The 25867-nt window shown below is 57.2% G+C and overlaps 1 protein-coding gene across 4 annotated transcripts in view; it reads right to left on the reverse strand.

Annotated features, from left to right (window-relative positions):
* Positions 1 to 144: 144 nt before the first annotated feature.
* Positions 145 to 25867, reverse strand: part of WWP2 (WW domain containing E3 ubiquitin protein ligase 2) — a 32220-nt gene continuing 6497 nt past the window's right edge. For 2 of the 4 annotated variants that reach the window (XM_042885933.1, XM_042885934.1), the window contains exons 5-24: positions 22710 to 22991; positions 22033 to 22129; positions 17951 to 18090; positions 15635 to 15848; positions 11935 to 12024; positions 10219 to 10393; positions 8430 to 8484; positions 7073 to 7154; positions 6728 to 6856; positions 6447 to 6525; positions 6259 to 6330; positions 6084 to 6172; positions 4886 to 5045; positions 4076 to 4209; positions 3853 to 3993; positions 3310 to 3430; positions 2911 to 3015; positions 2724 to 2820; positions 1608 to 1680; positions 145 to 1409 (exon numbers count right to left, since the gene is read on the reverse strand). In XM_042885933.1, coding sequence (XP_042741867.1) covers positions 1310 to 1409; positions 1608 to 1680; positions 2724 to 2820; positions 2911 to 3015; positions 3310 to 3430; positions 3853 to 3993; positions 4076 to 4209; positions 4886 to 5045; positions 6084 to 6172; positions 6259 to 6330; positions 6447 to 6525; positions 6728 to 6856; positions 7073 to 7154; positions 8430 to 8484; positions 10219 to 10393; positions 11935 to 12024; positions 15635 to 15848; positions 17951 to 18090; positions 22033 to 22129; positions 22710 to 22991 — 2435 coding nt within the window. In that variant the 3' untranslated portion in view covers positions 145 to 1309. Of the gene's footprint in view, positions 1410 to 1607; positions 1681 to 2723; positions 2821 to 2910; positions 3016 to 3309; positions 3431 to 3852; positions 3994 to 4075; positions 4210 to 4885; positions 5046 to 6083; positions 6173 to 6258; positions 6331 to 6446; positions 6526 to 6727; positions 6857 to 7072; positions 7155 to 8429; positions 8485 to 8731; positions 8875 to 10218; positions 10394 to 11934; positions 12025 to 15634; positions 15849 to 17950; positions 18091 to 22032; positions 22130 to 22709; positions 22992 to 25867 lie in introns of those variants that run through there. The other 2 variants (XM_042885935.1, XM_042885937.1) reach the window with 2 other exon arrangements.

Genomic DNA, 25867 nt, shown 5'->3' on the forward strand with positions numbered 1-25867 from the left:
CCCTGCTCCTGAAATGGGGGAATGCAGGGTACCCCATGCAGTCGCCAGACCAGCATTGCTGAAATCCTGCACCCAAACCTCCAGCCCCATCACGGGGAGCAGGGGGCTGTCCCTGCACTGTGACACCAGCCAGGGACGCACCACGAGAGCTGCTTGTCTTTTATTGCACAAGAAATCGGCATCACTGAGGCAGGATGGTGCAGTACAAAATGCTCCAGTTATTGGTCAGAAGCTATTGCAGAGCTTTGTGTCCACGATTTCATTTATGTACAGATATACACACACCAGTGCTTGCTCACCAGGGCCCTGTCCTAGAGCCACGGCCAGGACACCATGGCCCTTCACCCTGGGTTGTGGGCACGGCCTGATCCTGCCCTTATCACAGCTCTGGAAACTCCTGGCACAGCACATAGGGGTGGTCGAGCCTCGCACAAGCTGCAGAGCACCAGCTCCCAGCACTTGCTCTAAATACCAAACAGCACAGGGCTGCACTGCACACTGGCACCTCAAAACATAGTAGCAAGGTGGAGCATGGTGCCAGGCCCAGCCCTGCCTGCACCCTACAGCCCCCATTGCAGACATCCAAGTACCTTGCTGGGAGCAAGATATGGCCCAAACACAAATATATCTTTATGAGCACCTGAGTCAGCTCAAGAGCCACTTCTCATCCTTAATTATCTACTGAAACGCCACAGGAAGGCTGAAAAAATAACAGGAGGGATAGCCTACACCTAAACCAGATCTCCTTTAACTAAGCCTGGGAAAAGCCCCAGCCTGGCTCCTTCAGTCAGGGCTGGAGTCCATCAGTGGCTCTGTGCCACATGGGGAAGAGCTGAGTACTGCTTCAGGGAGAGGGGCAAAATAAACTGCAGAGAACCTTGGGGCTTGGCTTCAGCACCTCAGTCAGAAGCTGCTTGTGTCCATTTCCAGGTGCACAGCCATTTCCCACAAGCAGGGACAATCCCACTAACATGAAGCAGCCTCTGGGACAGGGAGTGCAGCCCACAGCCCCACGCAGCACCCATGTCCCCGTGTCCCGGCGAAGGGACAGGAGCTGTGGTGCACACTGTGTGCACAAGGCTGGGTTTGGCCCTTCCTCAGCCCCAGGCTGAGCAGGGCTGGGCTTTCGCTCCCACTTTCCCCTCCCAACTTCAGTTTGGGTTGGGAAGGACACATGGATACTGCCCCAGGGCTGTGTGTGCAGACCTCACACAGGAACAAGAGAACAGAATCAGCACCACCCGCACCATCCCACAGGCAGCAGTGCTGCGAGCACCGCCGGAGCTGCTGGGAGAGCAGCAGGGCTCCGTCACTCCTGGCCAAAGCCTTCCGTCTCCTCAATGGCATACAGCAGCTTCTCCTTCAGCTGTTCATAGCTCTTGTACGGAGGCAGATCCAAGCGGTTAAAGCTGGTGAGACAGGGTGCTGTGAGTGGGGAGGGAGCCCAGTGCTGCTGCCACCCTGCTCCCCACCAGAGGGTCCCCTCCCACGGGTCCCCCCAGCAGCTCCATCCCATGGGAGAAGGGCATACAGGCAGCTAGACCCCCACGCAGCCCCACAGGGACACCAGGAGCTGTCCCCATGTGCCCCACACAGCAGCCACTCACCACGTATGGCTCCGAGGCAGCCACGTCTCTTTGCCAACTTTATCGATGCAGAATTTCTGAGGCCCGTTGCTGCCTGTTAATGAGGAGCAGAGCTGATCTCATTATATGTCAGGAGTTGGAAAAGAACTCTGACCTGGCCCTACAGCCAGCAGAGTGCCTCAGCCCTACGATGCTACAGCACACGGGGTCACAAACCCAGAGCTGTACTCAGAGCCTGCTCTGAGCCCTTTACAGAGAGCATCCAAAGGGAAAGCAGAACAGTGTTTTCCAGAGCATGCAGTGACACAGCACAGAGTGCAAGGTGGGTGGCTCAGCAGTGAGCACTGAAACGCAGATCCTCTGCAGAGCCACAGGACCAAGCAGTCTGTCTGCACACTTCCAGGGACCTGGCTCAGGAGGTCTGAGTCACTGAGGCTGCTTTTAACAAATGGTTAGCCCTGGACAGGCTTCAGGGGGCTGGAAAAAGGCTGATATGGCAGTAAGAACAACCGAATGGGTTAAGTGAGCGGGTACACATCAGTTCCAAGAAAACAGTGGGCAGGCTGTGAGGGGGCCTAAAAAGCAGCAAGTTAAAGGGCAGACACATAGTAATGCCACGCTATGGTTTTCCAAAAAAGGGGTTTCATAGCACACACACACAAAAAAAATTAAAAAACAGAATCACAGAATCATAGGGCTTGGAAGGGACCTCAAGAGATCATACAGTCCAACCCCCTGCTAAAGCAGGATACCCACAATAGATGACACAGGTAGGCATCCAGACAGGTCTTGAATATCTCCATAGAAGGAGACTCTACAACCTCTCTGAGCAATCTACTCCAGTGCTCCATCACCCTTACCATAAAGATACTCAAAAAAAAGAACAAAAAACCACTCAAATCTCATTCAAAATGAGATTACAAACTGGGCTGACAAAGTTAAGTGGCACAGTTCATGCTAAAGGAATTTGTCTCAGTACAGCACCAACGAAGCAACAAAGCACACTGCCTCACTCAGATGTCGCTGCAGCTTCATCGCTACCCTACTGGAATGGGAGCACGAACACTCAGCACCAGCAACCAGAGCCAGGCATGGCCACCATCCCCCTCCCTGCCCAACCTTAGCACGGCCACACACCAATGAGCTCTGCGAAGCCCCCGACAGGCAGGCGGCACGTTCCAGTCACAAACTGCAGCAGGCGGATCCTCTTCTCGTTGTCCATCTCCTTCACCACCTGCAAGCACAGGGAGGAGGATCCCCATCACCCCACAGCCTCAGGCAGTGCCTGGCCCTGAGCATGGCACATGAAGGCTCTGGGGCTCACCTGCCAGAACCACTGGATCTGTTTGCTGTTCTTGGTGTAGTGCCGGTAGATGGTGTTCTTCTGCCAGTCGTTCATGTCGATCTCCTGCATGCCGCACAGCATCAGCTGGGGATGGACAACAGTCAGGGGGATGGAAATACAGCCCCATGTTCACACTTCACAGCACTGACTCCTTTGGGGCTGTGCAAGGCACAAGCTCCAGCAACAGAAGCGAGCAAGGGAATTCCTTGCCTCAGATGAGAAGTGTTCACCAAGAGACCCAACATGCAGCCCTGCAGCCCCTGCTGCCTCAGGCGGGCACACCTCTGAACCAATGGGTGAAATCAGAGGTCAGGGCTGAGCAGAGCTCACACACCCCACGGGCACCACAATGGCCTGCCTGGGGCAGGGCCTGCTCACCTCCAGCTCCTTCTCATCAAAGTACCGCAGCCACTCGAGTGGCACCACTTCGTTGAAGCCGTCCAGGAATGCCTTGGTTTGCTCCTCCACACCCCGTGTGAACCTCCAGTCCGTCAGCAGCCTGCGAAAGCAGGCAGGGGTCTGTGTGTGGCACCAGGGCTCTCATCATCTTTTTCACCCTTTGTGATTCCACGACTCCCTCCCACTGCTTCCCAGCCCACGAGCAGCAGAAGGCTCTGAGGATGGAGCAGTCACCATAGGGTGATCACCAGCAGCACCACGGTGGCCCCAGCAGCCCCCCAATACACAGGCTGGCGAGCAGCGTGGGACGAGGCGAGGAGTTGCACCCCCTCTCCCCTCTCCTCTTCCTGAGAGTCCTGGCAGCCACCCAGACCACAGGCAGCCAGACCGCAGTGCAGTGCAGCGCCAGCTCGGGCTCGTCAAAGCCACGTAGCCAAGAAGGGGCCACGTCCCCAGCCCCACTCTCCCACCCAGTGCTGCTCCGAAGCCAAGTGCCCAAGGGGGCATCAGGACCGGACTCACATGATGTACTCCTCCTTGTTCTCCTCTGTCACCCGGATGCTCTCGCCGCCCTCTTTCAGCTCATGGGTGGTCACCTTGCCCAAGATCTCCATGTCCTGGATGAAGTAGAGCTCCAGGCCACACTCCTCCAGGCTGTTCTCCCTGCAAATGGCACCAGGACGTGAGGGGCCACAGGGGGAGCACTGTCACGCCCCCACACAGCCCCCAAGCGTGAGGCACTCACTTGGTCCAGATGATGGAGTTGTAGAACTCTGGATCAATGGATTCCAGGTCCTTCAGAGTGGGTCGCTTGTTCAGCATCCGTTTGTAGAAGGGCAGCGTGAAGCCGGTGTCAATGAATTTCCCGTGGTACAGAGCCTACAGGGCGTGGGAATGGAGGGTCAGGGGGACCAGGATGGCTCCTTGCAGATCACGGCTGAAACCACAGCATGGGGCTTGCAACCCCTTCCCCTCCCCACCATGAATTCCACTGCAGCTCCTTCTCCCCTCACAGCTCTATTAAGAGCACTTGTTTAAACAGAGCTCTGCCGTGGCTTCCCTGAATCCCTGGCTTCCAGGAGCCTAAGGCAAAGGCAGCCAAAAATAATGCAGACGCTTGTCTAGAACAGCCCAGCGGTGAGTAATAGTCTGGAGTTTTATTGGGATCCTGCGAGGCGCGGGGCAGGGCAGGGGGATCTGGGCAGGGCGCAGCATTTTGGGCAGACCCTGCCCCATCTGGTACCACTGCAGCCTTATGCCCACCAGGCCCTGGGGAGGGTGAGAACACAGGAGGAGCCAAGCAGGGGCAGCTGGAAAACCTCACACGGGGCTAAAAACAGCCCCGGGAGCTGCAGAGCCGACAGCACCAGATGGCAGCCAAGGGCCTGGAGGCACGGCCTCAGGAAACTGCGACCCCAGCCTCATGGCCCAGCCCCAGCCCTGCAACATGTCACCTCATGCTGCTGTGGCCACTCTCCTCTGGGCACAGACTAAGCAAGAAAATGCTCAGAGGGGGTGACCCTGCCAAGCAGATTCCCCGGCCCCAGGCTCTTACCATGGCAATGAAACGGCCGATGAAGCGGAAGTATGTGAGGTGGTCAGGGTTGATGGAGGAGGCAGGGTTGATCTGCAGGCAGTAGTTGTTCTTGCCGGCATACTCAAAGAGGCAGTACATGGGGTTGAGCACCTCGTGGGACAGGAGGAAGAACCACTCCCTGGGCAAGAGGAAGTGGACAGTGGTGAGCAGACATCAGCACCTGGGGATGCCACGGGAGGCTTTGCCCCAGCAGTGGGGACAGCCCCATGACCGTGGAGCACAGCTGCACAGACAGTGCCCGGCTCCTCGGGGTGCGGGGCAAGCACTGAGCCCTGGTCTGAGTATTGGGCAGCCCAGGACCTGGCCACAAAGTGCCTTTGGAGACATCAGTAAGAAAAATGTAGCTGCATGAATCCAGCCTGTCAAACGTGCACACGTGCCTGTGCACATACATACAGTGCCCACAAACATCAGCTATCCTTCTCTACAAACCTCTCCCCTACCTCCCAGTTTCCCACTCCAAGCAGTGGGGAACAGGCACAGCCCCTCACTCTGCTCCCCCACCGCTGGCAGTCCTCAGACGCAGAGGCAGCCCCGGCATCCCGTCCGTGGTTCTACCCTGTGGTAGAACAGCATGACGTAACCTACCATAGGGTAAAACCACTGGCAGGACACAGAGAGATGCAGGCAGCAGGAGCCCTGCCCACAGCCAGCAGCAGCATCACTGGGAAGTAGAAGGTGGGGAGCAAACTGCAGCACAGGTTCTGGGACAGCAGAGGCAGTGCAAGCCCACCACTGAGCTGGACATCCAGGCAAGCTGGCCAGGGGACAACAGACAGTCCCTCTGGCTGGAGGCGCAGCCCAGTGCCACACAGCACCATCCACTGGGTAGATGGTAGAAGCCAGCAGCACATTTGCCCTGGCACACACCGCCATCTCAAGAAACACCAGTGCCTATCTGCAGGCTGCAGGGAGCAGAGGCAGCTCAGCCCAGTGGCCGGTCTGCACTGGGGGTTGTAGGAGAGCCCAGCTGGACCTGCGGCCCTCCCTGTACAAGGGATAGGGGAGCGCAATGCCTTCCCAGAATTTACACTGTTCTCACCTCCTCTGCCTGAGCAGGCATTGCAGGAGGGCCAGGAACTCTGAGACTCCTAGAAGGCCTCATGCCATGGGGGGCTCACCCTGCCCCACAGCAGACATGTGGCCCCATGCTCACCTGGCGATGCCGCCGTAGTCCAGGCCCTCCTCACCACGCATGATGATGTAGAGGCGGCGTCGCAGGTCATAGGGCTTCATGTTCATGATCTGTGGGGGGGAGCAAGGAGCACATCACTGTGGGACACTCAAAGGGGGACACCCCCACAACTCCCAGGGCCTCCACACATCCTCACCTGCTGGAAGGAGTCCTCAAAGAGAGTCTGTCGGGAAACACTGATCTTCACGTGGCTGGGCAAGGCATTGGACTGCAAGGCACAGACACGAGGCCATATGTGGGCTGGCATGACAGTCCCACATCATCAGCCCACTCATGAGCACCCCCTGTCCTGGGGGCTCAGCAGCCCTCAGCTGCACTACTCACGTGGCAAAGGAAGCGGAACTGGTGGTACTTCCAGCGAAAGCTCCGGTCATAGGCACCCGGTGATCCACCCTGCTTGCTCCTGCAAAAGCAGCACCAGCATGGACTCAGGGCATGGCTCCAGCACACACTGGTGGGAGATGACCCCCACTGCATGCAGGGAGCTGTCCTCCATGCAGTGCAAGGCCCTACACTCACCTACACCCAATGTTGAGCGTCCCTGCCACAAAGCAGGTGGATGAGCTGTGAACGAGCGACCCCCAGCCCCAGCTGCAAGCACATACCCAGACTCAAATCCTGGCCGTGGGTCCTTGAAGGTGGTGGTGCGCGTATTGTGGTCCACAAAGTAGCGCACACCCTCATTGGTGTACTTCATCTCCCAGCCAGGAGGCAAGGGTGGCTCCTGGATCATCCTGTAGGCAGAGATGGGGTCACCACACTGCCACCTGGGAGGTGTCTCCCTGCTTCACGCCGCTCCTCCTGGAGACTGCCTTGGACTTTCGCACCTCCAGCACCACGCTTTTGATTCTGGCTCCCCAGCCTAAGAGGCTCAGCACCCTCACAGCCACGTTTCAGTGCTCGGTGTCCCACCACAACCATCAGCCCCTGCTCTTCCCACGGGCACCTACCCCTGTGTGCGAGGGTCTTCCCACTGCGTGGTCCGCGTGTTGTGGTTCACGTAATACACCCGCGCGTTGTCCTGTCTCTTTTCTAGGAGGAAACAGAGGAATAGCCGTAGTTGGAGCGCTGCAGGCACTGGTGTCCCAGGAACAGCCCTCCCTTCCCACCTCTCCACCTGCTCTGCTACAGTACATATGGAGAAAGCAGAATTAAAAAAGCAAAAGTAATGATTTGTAAAATTACATTTTCTCCATGTGCAGAAGCTGCAGTGCCTCTGGGAAAGGCCCAGGGTCCACAGGGGCACCCTGTTGGGGCCATGACCCCAGGGATGCTTTCTCGCAGTCCCGCTGTCAGCACGCACGCATGCACACACCCCTCTCTGTTGCATACAGCCATAAAACAAACACTGCTCACACCAGCACCACTGCTGCCCACTGCTCTGCGCCTGCTCCGCTTGCCGTGTCCCCATCACCACATGTGCTCCCAGCATAGCCCCACTCCATGCTGGCAGGGACGCTCTGCACGCACTCCCTGTCCCCTCCCTGTCCCCCCCTGCTCGCTCTCAGGCTGTGGGAGGGAACGTGGCGATGGCACATTCCTGCCCCCAGCCCTGCGGATGCACCAGGCATGGTGATCGGGTGCTCCAGCACTTCTGCTCTTGGCTCCAGCTGCCCCAGGGACCCCATCCATCTGCCTGGGTGCAGGCACTGGGACAGGGCAGCCCCCCACACCCCAGTCCACCCTCCTACTGAGATGCCTCCCTCAGGATAGGGGCCATCTGCACTCTGCAGATGGCACTGGGGCCCTTTTAAAACATCCTGGCACCCCACATCCCTCAGCTCCCATTAATGCCACCTCCATGTCACCAGACCCTTGCTGCTCCGACCACCAGCCCTCTCTAGCTCAGTTTCACCAAGGTACCCCCACATTTTTGGATGAGGCACAAGGACAGCAGCAGCACTTGGGGACACAGCTGCCATCCTGCTGTGCCTGGGGGTAGGGCACCCAGGGGCACTGCGTGGCAGCAGGGAGAGCACTGAAGGTCTCCAGGGCCGAGCAAGGAGTTGGATCCCTGTTCTCTGCCACAGTCCAAAGAACAACCACAAACACTTCTGCATTCAGTAGCTGAGAGAGAGAGAGCTGGGAAATTCTCCAGGAAAAGAGAAAAAAGGTGGAAAGAAATGGGAAAAAAGCTGGATTTCAAATCAGAGATGGAGCTAACTGTAGGCAGACAGCCCCACATACAGCAGAGTACAGGGAGCGTTGTGTCCCCAGATGGGGCACACACCGAGGCAGGAAGGACACACAGATGCATGGAGCATCTTGAATGCAGCAGGGCAGGCAGGTAAGGGGCTCTGTACTTACCCCAGCCAGGAGGAAGGGGACCGAGAGGATCATTGTCAGACGGGACACCGGACGGCTAGAGATGAGAGAGGGCAAAACACAAAATAAAAAGCAGGGCCAGGACAGGCAGGAACAGCGAGGCGCAGATGGAGGGGAGTCAACAGCCCTGCTCCCCACTCGCCTCCTATTGGCCCACAGCTCCCAAAGTACTTTAAAAAAAAAAAATAAAAAAAAAAACAAAAAAAAAAACCAACAACAAAACAAAACAAAACAATTGCACGTTCAGGGGTGTTAAAAAAAAAAAAAAGGAAAAAAAGCACAACCTAAACAGAGGTTGGGGGCAGCACAGGGAGCAGCGGGACCATGTTGCAGCTCCAGATGTGCACGGCCGCTCAGCTCCCGCTGGCCCGAGCGGCTCTCCCCAGCAGATACACCTCCAGCCTCCTCCAAGAACCACACACAAGAGGGAAAAAATATCGCAGGCCTTTCCAATGAAATCATTCCCACAAGCCCTGTCCACGCCCAGCGCTTCCTGGCGGGGCCCGCACCCCCCTCCTCCCGGGCGGCACGCAGGGCCGGGATGCGCTCGCACTGAGGGCACATTCATGGCCGCGCAGACAGGCGGCTCCCGGCCGCCCCCCCCCCAGCAGGTCGGGGCCACACAAAGCACCTTTCTTGTGCCGGGCGGGCGGCCTCACCCAGCCTAAAGCGGGGGGTGCCCCAGGCGCTGCGCCCTGGTTTGTGTTAGCCCACAGCTCCAGGGACGGAGGCGCAGCCCCGGCAGCCGGCGATTCAGTGCAGGAGTACGGAAATGACTTTGGGGTTCAATAAGAAACGTGTTGTAACACAAAAGGCCTTTTCATCACACCTCTTGAAGCTCAGACTCAAGAGAGGGATCAGCATCCCAGCCCACCTCCGTGGGGATGGGGCACGACCACCACCGGGGCAACAGGGTCTCCTGCCCGCCTAGAATGGGTGCCAGTACTCAGGGGCCAGCCCAGCACCCTAGGGATGCTCCGGGGTGCACTGGGGCTGAGCAGCCCACACCTCTTGGCTTCTCCTCTTGCAGCAGGATGAGTACAGGAGAGGCCCCGGCACAGCACGGTGCACCTCGGGTAGCTCCCTCACTCCCTGCCCAGAGAAGAAGCTGAGGAACGTCCAGGGCTACCGCCTCACTGTGACTTACAAATAACCAATTCAAACCAACAGAGCAGAGAAACAAGAGCTCGGCGCAGGGCCCCGGGGAGATGGCAATCAGCAGCTCCATGATCTGCAGCCTCCAAGCACGGCCCTGTGCCATGAGACCCCTGGGTGCACGCAGTGCTGCTCCCAGGCAGTCTGCTGTGGAGGGACCCTGCTGCAGCACCACCCAGAGGGGGCTCTGCACCGCCAGGAGGGGAGGCAGCCACCACTGGGACCAAGAGGACAAAGCAAAGCACAGAATCCCCGTGGAGAGGAAGGCAGAGCAGGAGCCATCGCTGCTGAGAGCAGAAAGCTCAAAATGAGAAGTACAATCGTTTCATCAGGCTAAATTTGGAGTGCGAGTCCCTCCCTCTGCACTTCACAGAACACAGCCAGGGTGACTCGCGCAGCACTGGAGTGGCTCCAAAGGCGCCTGGCAGAGAAGTCGGTGCCAGATCACAGCCCAGCCTCAGCGGGAGCCCCCTCCTCTGCCGCCTCTACTGCCCCCTCCAGCTCCATCCACAGGGCCTGGAGAGACTGCCCAGCTGCGTGGGCAGCAATACCCATCCATGGGCACCCTGGGCACACAGCCGCTGCCTCCTGCTGCCACCCAGCCCCCGGCTCTCACCTGGTACAGGAATCTTTGGCTGAACTGCTGCATGGCTCCCTGCAGCTGGCTGCGCTGGGACTGCCACTGCTCGTAGTTGCGGACGTACTCGGCCGTGGGGCGCTGCCACGTGGTGGTGCGGGTGTTGTGGTCCACGTAGTAATAGCGGCCCCTGGGGTCCACGCGCTTTTCCCACCTGGAGGCACCATGGCAAGATGTCACTACCTGTCATTAGAAAAAGGGCTCCCTGGGCACTTGCTGCCCTGTTCCAGTGCTCTTAGAGCCGGATGCCCTCTTCTCCAAGGATTCCACACCCTACTGTGAGCAGACCACCGTCCCACCTCCTCCAGCACTCCTCCTGCTGCTGCTCAGAGCCCAGCGCATGGCACCACGCTGCCGAACAGCCCTTCAGGAGACAGAGGGTCTGGCACACCCCTGCTGAGAGCACTGCAGCAGCAAAGGACAGTGGTGACAACCAGCACAGACCCAGGTTGCACCTCATGCTCACCTCACACGCCACGTAACTACTCAGTGCTATCACTGTGTGAAGGCACAGGGACTCGGAAACGCTCCATGGCATCAACACCCTCCAGAAACACAGGTGAGAAAAGCAGCCTCCAAGGGAGGAATACTGAGTGCTGCTGAGGCTGAGGTCCCCTCTGGGGACTGATTTCTCCTCTCACACTGACAGCAGGGGCTGACTTCCCACAGATTAAGCACTGCCCTCCAACGCAGGGGCTTCACTCCCAGCCCCAGCACAACCAAGTTCCTGCTGAAAGGGTTCCTCAGCACAAGGTGAACCCTGCCACAAGGGCACACAGAAGCTCTGCTCCAAGTGAAGTGAGGCACCATGGTTGAGATGTAGTACATGTTCTTCCAGGAAGGCTGGCACCTGGCAGAGGCAAGGCACCAACCAAACACCTGCACTGGCACAGGCTGCCCAGAGAGCTGTGGGTGCCTATCCCTCGAGGTGTTCAAGGCCATGGATGGGGTCCTGGGCAGTGTGAGCTGGAAGGGGCACTGAGCCCACAGCACAGGGTAGGACTGTGGGAGCTGTGAGGTCCCTTCCAACCCAACCATGCTGCAACTCTGTGATTCTAGAAGAGGAGAGAAGGAGCACATCTGCGGCCCTCCCAAACCTGTCTTTTCCTGGGAATAGCTTCCTTCTGAATACTAGGCAGCTTTTAAGCTGTTGGAGGACCAGCAAGAGGCAAGAAGGGCTGCAGGAATCACGGCTCAACTGAGGGCAGCATGTGAGCATGGGGATCCAGAGCTCCCAGGACTGGTTTGTGTTTCAGGCTCGCTGCTACGCTGGCTGTGAAGCACTGTGCTCCTTCCAGCTGTGAGCTAACCCAGCTAACAGCAGTTTGGCTGTACTGACTTCTCTGCTTCTGGGGCACAGAGAAGAGGTGAGAACTCAACAAGCTTCTGGAAAATGCATGGGCCCTGAGGGCTACATGCAGCCCCTGTGACCCAAGGACTGTGTAAATCCTGCAAACAAAAGGCTGACCCTCCCCCACCAATACAAGTTCTGCAGAGATCTCTCCGCAGGTTTCACAGAGCTGTGCAGCATCATGTGTGAGAACAAGCACACCCCAGGGCAGTAAGAACAGAGCTCCCTCTGAGAAGATGCAGTCCAGCTCCAGGCTTGGGGCACGTGGTGTGTGTCTGTGTGTGCCCACCCAGAGCTCAGCCCTCCCACCTCACCCCACCTCACACCTACCCCAAGGCCCTTACCCTGGCGGGAGCGGTCGTTCCCACGTGGTGGTCTTGTTGTTGTGGTCTACATAGTAGACTCTACCGTTTGGCAGCTCCCGCTGCTCCCATCTGAAAGAGACGATCACAGTTGGTACAGGCAGGCAGAGAGCCCAAACCCCAGCATGGCAGAGCACGGATCCTGGCAGCAACCAGAGCCTGCTGCTCTCCATGCCTGCCCCACAGAGCTCCAGCACCGGGCAGAGCAGGTCCAGCAGGAGACATGCAGGAACCTGTGCTAAGCCAGGGCAGCAGAGGGGCTCGGCTGGAATGAGCATCAGGGACCCAGAACTACCCAGACAATGCATTAACCTGTAAGGGCTCCCCAGGGACCAGTGGGCCAATAGTAATTAACAGTCAACTTATTAGAGAGTTGCATCTGGTGGGTTAGTAACCTGTCTCCTTGCACTGCTTAGCTACAGAAGTTTAAGCTTTCTTTAAAGCACAGTATGACAGCAGCTCTTTGGCTCACTATATACAGAGCAGGGGTGCTGCAGTAGGCTGTGTGCTGATGACAGGTGTCTTTGGGAGCACAGATCCCTGACTTCCTGCAGAAAGTAGGAGAATCAGTCACTTCATTCAGGTGAAGATTTATGTCCATGTGTTTTTGTTTTGTTTCTTTTCATACACTTTTAAAGTAGAACTTTCAAGTTTGGGCTGGGGCTGTGTTCCCCTGGCAGCCCCACTGCTGCCAGACACCACGAGGATGCAGTCCTCCAGGGAACCAAGAGCCATGGGGTAGCCCAGTCCTGCACAGCACTGCAGCCATTCCTCAACTCCATTCACTCATTCATGGAAGTTTACGCTCTGGCAAACACAGAGTCCCTGTGCAGCACCACGCTTTGTCAGCTCTTACTCTGCAGCACACAGCTGCCAACAGATCAAGTGTTCTCCTGCCACGCTTCTGCTCCCACAGGTCTCCCTCCCAATTCAATCTTCGGTCTCAATTAATCACTACTAAAAGCCCTGGGAAATTAACCTACTCACTTCTGTTGTGCTGGCAGCTGAATGGATGAGGGCTGGCAGGCCCACACAGCGCTCTGCGAAGGTGCTCCAAGCACCAGTGCCCATCATCTGCAGCACTCCCACTTCCCCCAAGCCCCCAGGGTAAGACATAAGCCCAGAGCCACACGCACCATGACTGCAGGTCCATGCATGGCACAGCTGTGCCACCGCTCTGAGAAAGGCTGGGAGCTCTCAGCCCCAGTGAGCACCATGTGCACCGTGGGAGAGGCAAGCGGAGGCTGTGGGGCAGTCCTGCAGTCCAAACAGAACACCTTCCTTGTGTAAGAAACCACAGCAGCGTGCCTGCTGCCAGGCACATAATGCAGCTCTTTGTGCGCGCAGATGAGGCTGTGTGCGCAGAATGGCAGCGAGCGCCCGTCCCTGCATGGGATCACTGCTGATAGGAACCAGATGCGGGGCCAGTCGCTCTCGTGGCCCTGCTGTCCCTTGGGCACCCAGGCAGGAGGGCCAGGGCCCCACGCTGAGGCTTTGGGCTGCTCCCACAGCACAGCCGCTCCTCAGCAGCCGGAGCGAGGGAGGGCTCCACACACAGCTGGGGCTGGAACAATCCAGGACACCTTCCAGAACCCTCCAGCCCCAAACAGACCACTAGTTGTATGTCGCCTCTGTGCTCAGCACATCTGGTGCAGATGTTCAGAGAGAGCTCTCTGGGCCACATAAAGAGGTACGGATCCCCACATGAACCCAACATGCTGGCACTCCACACGCAGCCCAGCCAGCAAGGAGGAATGGGCTTGGAGCTGCTCCTGCTCTGCACAGCGTGAGTGCTCTCCCTGCTCCTGGGATGAAAGAAGATGCTCAGAGGAGCCCAGGGAACAGGCAGCTTTCTGGTGGCTTCTTAGGGACAGTGACACGATGGCTCCCAGCAGCTCTGCAAGGGATCTAGTGATCTCCAGGGCTGGTGAGGACTGCACAGTGCCAGAACAGTCTGGTTTGGTCCACATGCCTCCTGCCTGAGGCATCACTGTCTCCTGCAAGCCAGCTGCATCCTCATCCCATACTGGGCCCCAAACCACGAATCACAGCAATCCCCCAGCGCAGTGAGCCACCCAGAGGCAGCTTCCTCATGTTGGGAGAGATCCCCCAGAGCTCACTTATACCATTCTCAAGGCCATGGACATTCCTGCAATCCCTGCTTAGCAGAGGCAGCAGCCTCCAGCTGCCCTCACACAGGGCTCATGGCCCAGCTAGATCCAGTGCTCCACTCTGGATTCACCTGGGAGCACCTCAACACTCAGAACCCAACTGAGCAGAGCAGCCACTACAGCTCAGGCAATGCATGCAAGATGCTGCTGTTCTCCTCTCCCACTACAAATCCTGTGGTAAGAAGTAGGGAGGGAAAATGAAGGCCCCTCTCTACACCCGGGGGAGGAGTATCCACATCTCTGCACCTCAGGCAGGCAGAGGTGGGGAGGAGAGCTCCCATTTGCCCAGTAAGCACAGGAAGGGGCATGGGTTGGAATAAAGACCTTTTTCAGAGTCCTGGACTTTTCCAGCTGCCTGGAAACAGGAAGCGCTCAGGCTGGAGAACAGTAACCCTCACACACCCCGCATAAAGGCACACTGAGCCGTTAACCCTAATTACCTGTGACTGACACATCAGCGAGGCCCTGACCTTCCAGGCATCGGCTTAGCCAGAGGAAAATAAACAGCTCCCTTCATATGAATTCGAGGCACTGCAACCCCCCTGTGCTGCTCTGCATTTGCAGTCCAGAGCAAAGGTGGAGGAAAGGTGGAGGATGAGGCTCAGCTTGCCCCAGCCCCAGTCCCACTTCTTTCCAACGCCCAGCAAGACACAAAGCAGCCAGAGAGGAACCCCAGTCCCAGGCCTTCCCACAGCGCCACAGGGCTGGCACAGTGAAAGACCGGGTTTTACCTTCCCAATGATGACTCTCTCCCTCTCTCCCAGTAATGCCAGAAGAGTCCAGGATCCAGTAGCACCAGACCTACAAACTGAGGGATGATCCCTCCCAGCTCCCCACAGTGCCCATTTCTGTCATGTTCCACTCTTTAATATCCATGCCCCCCTTTCAGGAGCTCCCTGCAGATCCACAGTCTCTCTCTATCCTGTTTTCTTCCCACTGAACCCTTGAGCAGCTACAGGAGCTCTGAGGACGTCGCTGCTCCAGGCACCAGCCTTGGGAGGCCACTTACAGTGGAGATGCGATTCACTGTTCACTTCCCCAGGGCCCCACAATGGATACAGATCAGAGTCCTGGCCCAAAGGAGGAGAGAGCAGTCCAGCAACACAGACAGACCCAGCTCTGGCTGGACAGGACAAGCTGTGTCAGAGATGGAAGACACAGATCCCCATTCAGCAGAACCAGACAGAGACAGCAGGTCTTCTTGGATGCTTCTGCACTCCCAGCAGCACCCCCTCTCTGCTCTAGGCTCCCTTCCCAGGCTGTCCTCACAGCCCCTTGCAGGGCTTCCCATGCCCTGAGCTCTGTTGAGCAGGAAGGTCATTGCTGCTGAGCCCTGCTGCATGGCCCCAGCTTCCAACACCCATCCCCTCTCGCAGCATAGAGTAGTGTCCCAGCAGCTCTCACACTGCCTCCAGGGCTGTGCCTTCCTCCTCCAGTATCCCCAGGACACTCAGCCACACTGCCCCATTAGGGAACAAGAGCCTCCAGCAGGAGGAGGCAGAGCTGCTTACCCGGGGGGCAGAGAGTCCTGAGCCTGCACTGCTGTCCGTGCCTGCGGGGTGCTGGGTGCTGCCTCCTCAGCTTCTGTGGAGCCAGGCAGGGCAGGAAGGGTGGATGCAGCAACAGAGCCCTCAGCTGTGTTCAATGTCGCCGCAGCCAGCGTGGCTGTCCCCACAGCTGGCCTTTCCTCTTCCATGTCCGCAGCTCCCACCACATCGCCGTTCACTGGGAAGGCAGAGGGCAGAGATATTAGCACCAAGAACAGCACTGGCTCTTCCACCACCCTGGCGCAGCCCCACAGCCACGGTAATGGTGGTGGCAACAGGGAGCACACAGTTCCAGGCCAGGCCAGGTCCCACAGAGCCCCTGCCTCCATCTTTCCTCTTGAGATAAAAGCAGACAACTGCATTTGTGCTCAGCATCCCTTCTGCTGCCTGCAGGTGTGCTGCGGGCCTGACATGGAGGCCAGAGACAAGGAGCTTAGGGGCAGCCTCACAGCATCCCCACAACAGGCACTGCTGGGAGCTGAGCGGTGCTGGTTCCACTGTGTTTGTGGAGAGAGGAAGGGACTGAGCAAGGGAAAACCGCAATGAAAACTGATCAGGAGGAAAACGTAGACCAAAAGGATGAAAGGAAATTTGCTTGATGAATATTTATCAGCTAGCAAAAAAAAAACAGCTTGACAGCACAGCAGAGGATAACTTCTGCCACAGCCACAGTGAAATTAAAGAATTAAAAACAAAAAGGGATGCACATAGAGCTCCATAAATCAGAATTAAGAAATGTAAAAAGCTGCAAGCCCAAGTTTTGTAATAAACACTGCACAGTAGCCAGGTGTTTACTGCTGACAAGCACTAGGAAGAGGATTGAGGAGCTTCAAGCAAACTGTGCCAATGTTCTGAGGGAACCTGACTCAGGTGACTGCCCTGCAATTGCATTGATCTCAGTCCTGGACAGAACAGGGGAAAAGATTATTCAAAGTCCACTGATAACGACTCAGGGAGGAGTAGGGCTGGGGCCAAGCTATGCCATGGAGAACGCATGCCACACAGTAACTTCCTTTTCTTCTCAGAAGAAATTACAGCTATGGGCTACAAACATAACTGGCAAATTCTTGCAGCAGTCTGCTCCCAAACTGCACGCACTGACATCAACAGAATGTACCGAGCGGGGAGAAAGAGGAAGGCTTCTGGAGGCATGCTGAGCGTGACACAGCATCCAGCACCACCCCCAGGCAGCACCTCCCATCCCGAGGTGTAACGCCCCAGCTGGCACGCTGCTGAGAGATAAACAGCAACAAGGACAGCACAGCTATAAAGTCACTGGGAAGGCTGGGGCCGGGCCAGCACAACGTGTTGCAAAGTGAGCAGAGCCCAGGAACAGCACCGTGCCTGCGAGTACGTCCCAGTGGGGCATGGGCTGGGCAGGCAGCGGCACTGAGCAGCACTGGGGCAAGCCAGGACTGCGGGTTGAACTGCTGTGTCCCACTGCAGCCCTCTGCACCCTCACTTCCCTCCCAAAATGGATTTTGGCAAAATGGAAATTACAGTGCTCCAGGCTTTTCCAAAGTAATGAAAAAAAAAAAAAAAAAAAAAAAAAAAGGAAAAAAGTCCTCCTGGGTTGAACCAAACATTTCCTTCTATCCAAAACAAAGCATGCTGCTTTTCCTTCAGGTCTCTGACAAAAGCAAAAGTAAGGACAGAACTGGCTGCAAAATAACAGTGCAGGGGAGTAGGAAATACCTGTGGTACTGGTGTCACCCTGCTGCCATCTCCCACCCTACAGCACCGCACCATGTACTCGCCCAGGATGTGGGACATGGGACCCTTGCTAAGCCCACAGTGCCAGACACCATCCTACCATCACGTCCCTGGGCTGCTGCAGGCTTCCTGCACTACTGGGCAGCTCCAGCACACCAGCAAAGAAAAGCTGGTGAGCTGCTTATGGCTTCGTAGTCACACACTCACCAGATCCAGTCCCTGCTCCACGGGTTATTCATGGCTTTGCGGACAAGCTTAAGAAAGATAAGGAAAACTCTTCCCAAAGGTATTGCTGGCATAAGACTGAGTGCCCCTCTGGGGGTGGGTTTGTGCCCTCTCAGAGAAGAGCCACAGAAATCATTACAGAGAGACAGAACAGGTCCCACCAGTGAGCCTTAAGGAGCTGCCTGGCTTATCAAAGTGAAATCAACAGTTCTTTTTTGGGAAGGAATCCCTCAGCATTACAGGACCCTTTCTCACAGTAGAAAACTCCTTTCCCCCTCAGACCTCACCCCCACCTCTGCCCACCCCACGCCCGTTGCAGCAGCAGATCCCCGCCGTGCTCACCGGTGCTGCTGGCGGTGCCGTTGGCCATGCTGCTGGCTGTTGGGCTCTTGGGTGGCTGCCGGTGCCGGCTCCGTGCGTTAGGACTTTGCTCCCCGCTGCCCGCACCCTGCCTGGAGGCCCCAGCGGCGAGGCGGTGCGTCCTACAGGGGAAGAAATAGGAGGTGAGGCGCAGCTGGGCCTAAAGAGAGCTGCCTGCCCCGACTCCGTGCTGCTGCTCCCCAGGCACAGACGTCTGCCTGCCTGCTGGGATACAGCAGCACATACCTGCCCCAAACCTCAGCTCTCTGAACCTACACACGGGTCCTGGCATCCCACCCTCCACGTCAGAGCCCACAGGAGACAATCGCTTGTGTGCCCAGGGACGATCACATCCTGTTGCTTTCTGTTCCAGGAGACCCCCAAGGAAACGCTCACAGCAGCCACGAGCCCCGCGCAGAGACAGGTGGGGATGCTGAAAGCTTCTGCCTGTGGTGCCAGGAAGGAACAGCTGGGAAAAGGCAGCACTGAAACAACTGCAGCCAGAGCCCAACTTCTCACAGGGATGCTCAATGAGGGAAAGGGGAACATCCAGCAGCGGGGCACCTCATCATGCACAAACACCAAGGTGAGAGAACCGCTGACCGAGGGAACACTCTGACAGACCCCTCGGTGTTCACTCTGTAATGTGGGGCAGTGAGAGCTCTGCACCACTGGGAAGAGCCTTCTTCCCACCTCAAGGCCTGGGGAGCGCAGGCAGAGTGGGGCCACTCCCGCCCAGCGCAGTGCAGCGCTCACAGCCACCGCACCAGGACGTGGGGATTAGGGCTTGCTTTGTTCCAGCCAACTTCTCCCCTTAAAAGGGCAAAACCTGCAGACTGTCCCCACTTCCCAGGGCCAGGCCGAGCTGGGAGGGGACAGCAGCTTGGCAAGGGCAGGGCACAGCATCGCTCATGCCACCCACGCCAGCTCCAGCAAGCCCTTGGATCCTCCCCATGCTCCTCAGGGAGCAGCTCGCAGCAACGCCAGGCAGAGGAAGGGCTGGGGCTGGGAAGAGACACGGGAAAGCAGAAAGCAGCTCAGAGCCAGGCGGGCTGCAGGACCCAGATCTCTGTGCCCATCCTTAGTTGAAGCAATGGATGGATGAATCCTGTCCTCACCCTTCTTGCTGCAGATGAGCTAAGCGCTGCCCACAGTTTTTAGCAACCAAAACAGGATGTTTCCCTGCTGCCAGCTGGCCGCACAGGGTTATCAGGCCTGAATTAGCCTGCGGGCCGCCCAGCCCAGCCCTCCTACGAGCGCTCCCAACTGGGCATTGTCTTTTAATAGATGCATGGAAACAAACCCAGTGAGGCCACGTGACGGAGGCTAGACTGGGAACAAACTCTTAAAATAGGAATGGGGGAAAAAACAGCAGCATGCAGATGGGAACAGGCAGCAGTGCCGCTGGGAAGGAGCAGGCAGGGACAGCCCCTTGCCCTGGTGGTGAGCATAAGCCTCACCATCCCCTTCCATCACCCACCCCAGGCCACGACAGAGGGAACAGGTGCAGCCAAAAAGGGCAGTGGTGTCAGCCATCAAGGCACAGCCCTTCTGCACAGGCTGATGCAGGGCACGCAGAGCAAGGCACATCACCCACGCTCACCTCCAGCCCAGGTGTGAAATGCTGGAATGGATTCCATCCCCACGACTCAAGCACAAGATGCCAGGAGCCACTGAAGTGCCAGGCATCCTCATTCAGGATGCAATCTGGCAAATGGCAGCTGGCGAGGAATTCTCCCTGTCCCTGAGAGAGATGGCTGCCTTCTCCCCACCACATCCCATGTCACACGTGGTGCTGGGAATGGGGACAGAACAGGTACCAGCACCTGGAGGAGCACCTGTCACCCCACGCCAACCAGCAGCACTGGTGCCTGGTTCTGGAACCCCAAATCAGTGTGAGCCCAGCCCAGTTTATCCTCATCACCCAGCATCGTGCTTTGTGGATCAGCCAGAGAATTGGGCCCTCACAGGGGGATGGGGCTCACGGAGCCAGAGGTGCTGCCTGTCCTCAGGGCTACTCATGCTCATCACCAGCTAAGCTGTAGGCTTTGGATGTGATTAGGTAGTAAAAGTTAACGCAGCAGTGCACTGTAGGAATAACTGGGGTCTGCACTGTTTGCAGCAGGTGACAGCAAAGTCAGGGGGCAGCACCCAACAGAGCTCAGCCCACCAGCCCAAACCCGGAGCAGACTACTCCATTCCATGCTGTCAGGAGGGGCCTCTTAGGCCCCCACAAAACAAATGGAGATTGTGGCAACCCTCTGGGCACCCACAGCACCAAACCTCAGCTGGGGGCCTCTGGGCTGTTTTCTCTTCATGCAGAGGGCTGTGGAATTTCACACCCCGTCACCAAGATTAGCAGCAAACCCCAAGATGACATTTGCTCAGAAGAAAAAAGAGAAGCCCTGAGCAAGCAGTTTCCCTTGGGGGGACAGTGTAGAAATAGTTGAGGAGCAAAGAATGAAACTTTTCTTTCCATCCTGACTGCGAGCAAGTTTGCCAGCATCCATCACCAAGCCCATGAAAATAAACACTGCTCTGCATATAAACAGAGTTAACATCAAACAGCATTCTCACGTGCAAAGGACCTGGGGAAGGCAGCTGACTGTGCAGGGTACACACAGCCATGCTTTGCCCCATACAGCAGTGCTACACTAAAATGTTGAATTGTTCAGAACAACCGACATTCAGATGAGCCCAGAACGAAGCAAAAACAAGTGATAACGTTTCCCATGCTGTGATTTGTAACAACTTCAGGCTGCCACAGCTGGAAGGTCTCCGGAGGTCCTTTCAGAAGCACCAGCCAGGACTTAGCACACTCATCTTGCATGCTCAGAGCTCACACCAAGAGCAGAAACTATTCACTACTCACAGGAGGAAAGCAATGGGGAATGTGAAGCACCCAGTCTCCAGCTTGAGCATCCCAACCAGTTCTTCTGTTCCAGGCTCTCCAGCACCGGCTGAGAACTGCTGCAAAGAGCAGCTTTTGCTAGGACAGAGATCCATCTCATCTCTGAGATGGCGTTAATACCCAGATAGCAGGAACCAAGAGGAGAGCAACAGGGCACAAACTGCGGTCAGCGATGCGTCACCACTCCCCTACCCCAAACAAGCGCTGTACGAAGAATGGGATCACTTTTTAGGGCTAAAAAGCATTTCTCTCCTTCACTCCTCTCTTGTATGCGCCTGGTAGATAAAGAGGAGCAGAGGAGCTCCAAGCACAGAGCTCCTTACCATGCTCCTGCACCTGAAGCCTGCAGGACACAAGGAGCCCCTTACTGTGCAGGCTGCAGGCTCATCACTACAGGCACGCTTTAGCCAGAATATCTGTATGGGCTGCTAGGCCACTGCCACACCGTAGAAATATAAATAGGCATTAAATTCAACTCCATGTTGACAGTGTGACACGTCCCTCAATAACCACAGCTCCAAAAAGGAGCAGCTCTGCGCCACTCCATTCCAGCAAGAAGGCAGGGACAGGCACTGTGCCAGGAAGGGTGGCTGCTGCCCAAGCATCTCATTTCCTTTGGAAGTAGCTGTTATTTCCCTATAGCTAGGCTTGCTTTGCTTCTCTTGCTCTCCCTGGACCTTCTGAAGCATTCTCCTGTGACCATCACTATGGATATGGTGCCTCCCAGTCTGGCCCAGGGCCATGCTGCAGGCAGAGGTACAGCACCCACCACTGAGCAGCCACTCAGTGAGAGCCCCATTGCCAGGACCAGGCTCCTTGCTCTGAGTGCCAGTCCTCCCCACACACCCTGATGCACCATTCCCATGCCTGCCAGCAGAGCAGTTGGGAGAAACTGCCTGGGCAATCACAAAAAACTGCCTGATATGCCTTAAGAAACAAATATCTAGGGAGACACCGGCCATCTGCACTCCAGCTGCATGGCCACCGTGCCCAACTCTGCTGTCTGCACCCAGTCCTGCCCTAAGTCTCCTGTGTGCTGCTTTGCTGGGAGATTTGGAGGAGTTACCATGTCCTTGAGCCACAAGGACACTGCTCGAGTGCCCCCAGGGGCTCAGTAACTGCCCAGTGATGGACTGGCAGGTGCTGCTCTTACCTTGATCTGCTCCCAAAGCAGTTTGTGGTGGCAGACTGATGTCTGCTCTCCGTGGCTGCAGCCATGCTGCCGGGGTCCCGTCCAGGCACCTGGGACCCTGGGTGGGTGAAGAAGTGGGTAAAGAAAACAACTATAGCATTGATTAGTTCTACCTTCATTCTTTCCTGCCATAAAGGAGACCTAAAAGCATAACCGCTCTCTTCCCCCTATCCACCTCGACCCCATCCATCAGGAGTTCTGCTCCCTTCTGCAAGCCTGGGCTGTGGCTCTGCCCATCCCACTGGAACCCACAGCTCTGAGTATGACTGTGGGCTCTGTCAGCATCATCAGGGCCCCCAGGTTTTAGGACCTGGATGACCCAGCAAGGCAGAGAAGGAACAGAGAGAATGCAAAGCAGTGCACTTCCCAGCACGGGCTCTGCTTACTCCCTAGGCAGCCTCGAGCAGTCAGACATCTGTCCGTGCCCCTGCACATGCTCCCTCCCCACGCAGAGCCCTTTTCTGAGTGGTTCACCAAATAGAGAATGTGTTTGCACAGCCCAACACGGGAAAGCTATGGAAGGGGCTGGACTGCTTGAACATTGAGAGGAGGCAGGCACGATGCCATCGACACTCCTGTTCCTGTGTCCCACTGCACATCAGCTCCCACAGGAGCCTGGAGCAAGGCCAGGGCCTTACCTGGGGGAGCAGGTGGCTGTCGGCACTCAGATGTTTGCTCAGGGGTGCTGGGGGCCGTGCTGTCAGCCCCGCTCCTCTCCCCGCCGCTGCTCACCGCCTCGTGCACAGAGCTGCTGCATGCACGCGGAGCCGGGCGGCACTCACCCTCTGTCACAGCACTGCCATTCGGCAGGCTTCCCAGATCAACAGCCGGCCCATCCAGGAAAATCGTCAGCTCTCCACCGGAGACAACGCTGCCTTTGTTCTCCGTCTGCAGGTTCAGGGTCAGCTGCCTGTTCTCCACTGGGGGAGACGAGGAGACATAGAGAAAGAGACCACCGGTCATCACCTGGGACCTGACCACGATGAAGACATCATGTCCCAGTCCCCTGCAGGACCAAGCTCCCCATGACCCCAAAGGACCCCCAGGGTCAGCTGTCCCTCCAAGCACAGGCAGCGGCCCCACACCTACAGGCACCCCACAGTGCCCATGAAGGACTGTCAGTCTTACAGCCTGCTCCTAAGGAAGCCCCCCTTCCTCCCCTCACCATTTTCCAGCCACTGGGGGCAAGGCCAGGCCCCTCCGTCCCCTCACATGGGGACATGGCTGTGACAACCCAGACCACAACAGCTCACAGACTCAGATCTGAGGCTGTAGAGAGAGACGGGGCTGGATTCATGTACGAGGCAGGAAGAGATCCATGCCAGCACAGCCATCAGATGCCTGCGGCACAGAGTGCATCAGCAACTACGTGCTGAGATGCCTGAAGTCCTGCTCTGCTGTGGAGGAGCAGGAGCATTCTTCAGACTTGGGTTACTCTTCTTCCCACCTAGAAAAGCAGCAAAAGAAAATCCTAGGACCATCACTCTATCTACATCCCCATGTATCTGTTCTACTGAGCCCAGAGCTGCCCCATGACATACAGAAATGCTCAGCCCCAGCACTGGGCCACCTCTGCACCACCTCAGGCCAGGAGGCAGCTGCCAGCTCCACTCCATCATGAGCCAGCCTGGCTCCCAGTGCTCAGCAAGACTTTCACCAGCTGCTGTTGCTTCACCCACAAGTAATCCACCTGGGGCACTGCCTGTCACGGCTGCAGCCACAGAGAAGGCAGCAGATGAGCCATAGGTACCATGCCCGAAGCAGGGGCTCCACAGCTGCAACAAGAAGCAGAGCCTGCCCCAAATCACTGACTGCTCCCTGTCCCAGGGTGGGCACATGCTGCACGCCCAGCTCTCCAGGGGCTGTCCAGACAGCAGTGAACCACATCCCCAGTGCCACTGGGGGAGCCACCAGCTCCCAGGCTGGTAGAGAACAGCACAGAGGCTGCCTGCACGCCTTCCACGTTCCCCTGAAACAGAAGCACAATGGGACCATCAGTACCACAACTCACACAAGCGCGGCCGTGCCCCAATTGAGCCAGTAGGACCAAAACACCCAGCTCCGCCACACAGGGCCAGAAAAATTTGGCTGCCCCAGTGCGGGACGCCAGCCCAGACACTTCCTGACTCATTGCTCAAATAATATTTTTATTATACACGGATTGCTCATGACACAACGGCACCATTTTTAAGCAACCTGCTTCACCCTGTCTCGCCGTGAGGATGAGATGTAGTACCCACCCATGGGAGCAGGAAGGGAGCATGTTCCCCACAGACCCCTTGTCCTGTCCCCAGCTCAGGGCGAGGGCCTGGCAGGGGCTGCAGGAAGTATCTCCACACTGCACCCGCAGCCCAGTCAGCACAATGTAGTGCTCAGGGCTGGAAACGCTCCCCCAGCCCAAGTCCCCAGAACCCATCAGCCACACACAGCCAGGAAGGGACACAAGCAGGCAGAGGAGGAGTCACTGCACTGCGGGGGCACTGGTCAGAGACAGGAACCCTCTCCACTGCCCTGCCTGGATGCAAGGCCTGGAGACAAGCGAGCGTGGAGCTGCCTGGAACCTGTTGTGCGCACCTGCTGTGCCATGCTGGGTGTCTGACATCCAACCCCAAACCTGGTGCCTGGGACTTGTGGTGAACAGAGGGTTGCAAGACAGGTCGTTCGTGAGCATCACGGATTCTAGTCCCAAGGAGGCAGATGCCCTCGGTGCCCAGGGCCCTCACCTCAGGGCATGGCATGGATGTCAGTCAGGGCTGATGCTGCTGCTCGTTTCCCACCTGCCATCACATAGGGCTCTTGGTTAAGCCCGGTCTCAGCCATCTGCATAAAGGTGTTATTCTCCAAATCTGCAAGGGGAACGGATCTCACGGATCCTTCTAAGAACGTGAGACAGAAGACCGAGAGCCAGCCTGCTACCGAGCACAGCCAGAAAGCAGAACAAATCCAGACCCTGTTTCTCCCTGCCTGCTCCGAGCCATAGGAACGTGCCCTTCCCCCGAGCCGTGCGGAAGTCACGCCCGCACACACCGGGGGTCTCCTGCGCCCCTCCTGCGAGCGCCCCGCAGCCGCACAGACCCTCATTGTGCAGCGCCCGGCCCGGGGGGACGGCAGCACGGGAGCGAAGACGAGGTGTCTCCGAGTAGAGGATGTGAACACGAACCTCCCAGCCGGCCGCCTTCTCCCCCTCTCCACCCCCTTCAGCTTTTTTAAAGAAAATAAACACCAGCAGAACCTTCCATTCACTGTCCCCGTCCAGCACGCGGGACGCACAAAGGGACATTGCTGCTGCACCAACAGAGGGTCCCCTGAACGGCCAAGCACAAAGGCTGCCTGTGTCCTACTGGCTGCCAGAATGTCAGAGGGATTATTATTATTTTGGGAGGGGGTCGGGGGTGATTTGGTCCTGAATGAGGTCTCAGTTCAGCTACTTCCAGTGCCCTGCGTGCGGCATCAGAGCTGCCATTTAGTGGCGGCGAGCTGGAATTCCCTCCCAGCCCATTAAGCGGATTTACAGTTCCACCCTGGTAGCAGCAAGCACAACTCCGGGCTGAGCCCGAGCCCCCCGGCACCCCGGGAGCCGCCTGAGCTGCACAAGCACTGAGGAAAGGAGACCCGCTGCCTCTCACCTCACAGGGACGGCTCCTTTCTCCCACAGGCAGACAAAAAAGTTTGCTCACCTCTCACCTCCTACAGCCCTCTTCGCACCATTCCTCTGCATGCGAATCGCAGTTTTCCCTCAAACAGTTCCACATGACCAAAGCTGCACCCTCCACCACCTGAAAAAAGCCCCACACAG

This window comes from Lagopus leucura, unplaced genomic scaffold, assembly GCF_019238085.1.
Source record: "Lagopus leucura isolate 7727_CA_CO unplaced genomic scaffold, USGS_WTPT01 Super-Scaffold_100053, whole genome shotgun sequence".
Taxonomy (NCBI): domain Eukaryota; kingdom Metazoa; phylum Chordata; class Aves; order Galliformes; family Phasianidae; genus Lagopus; species Lagopus leucura.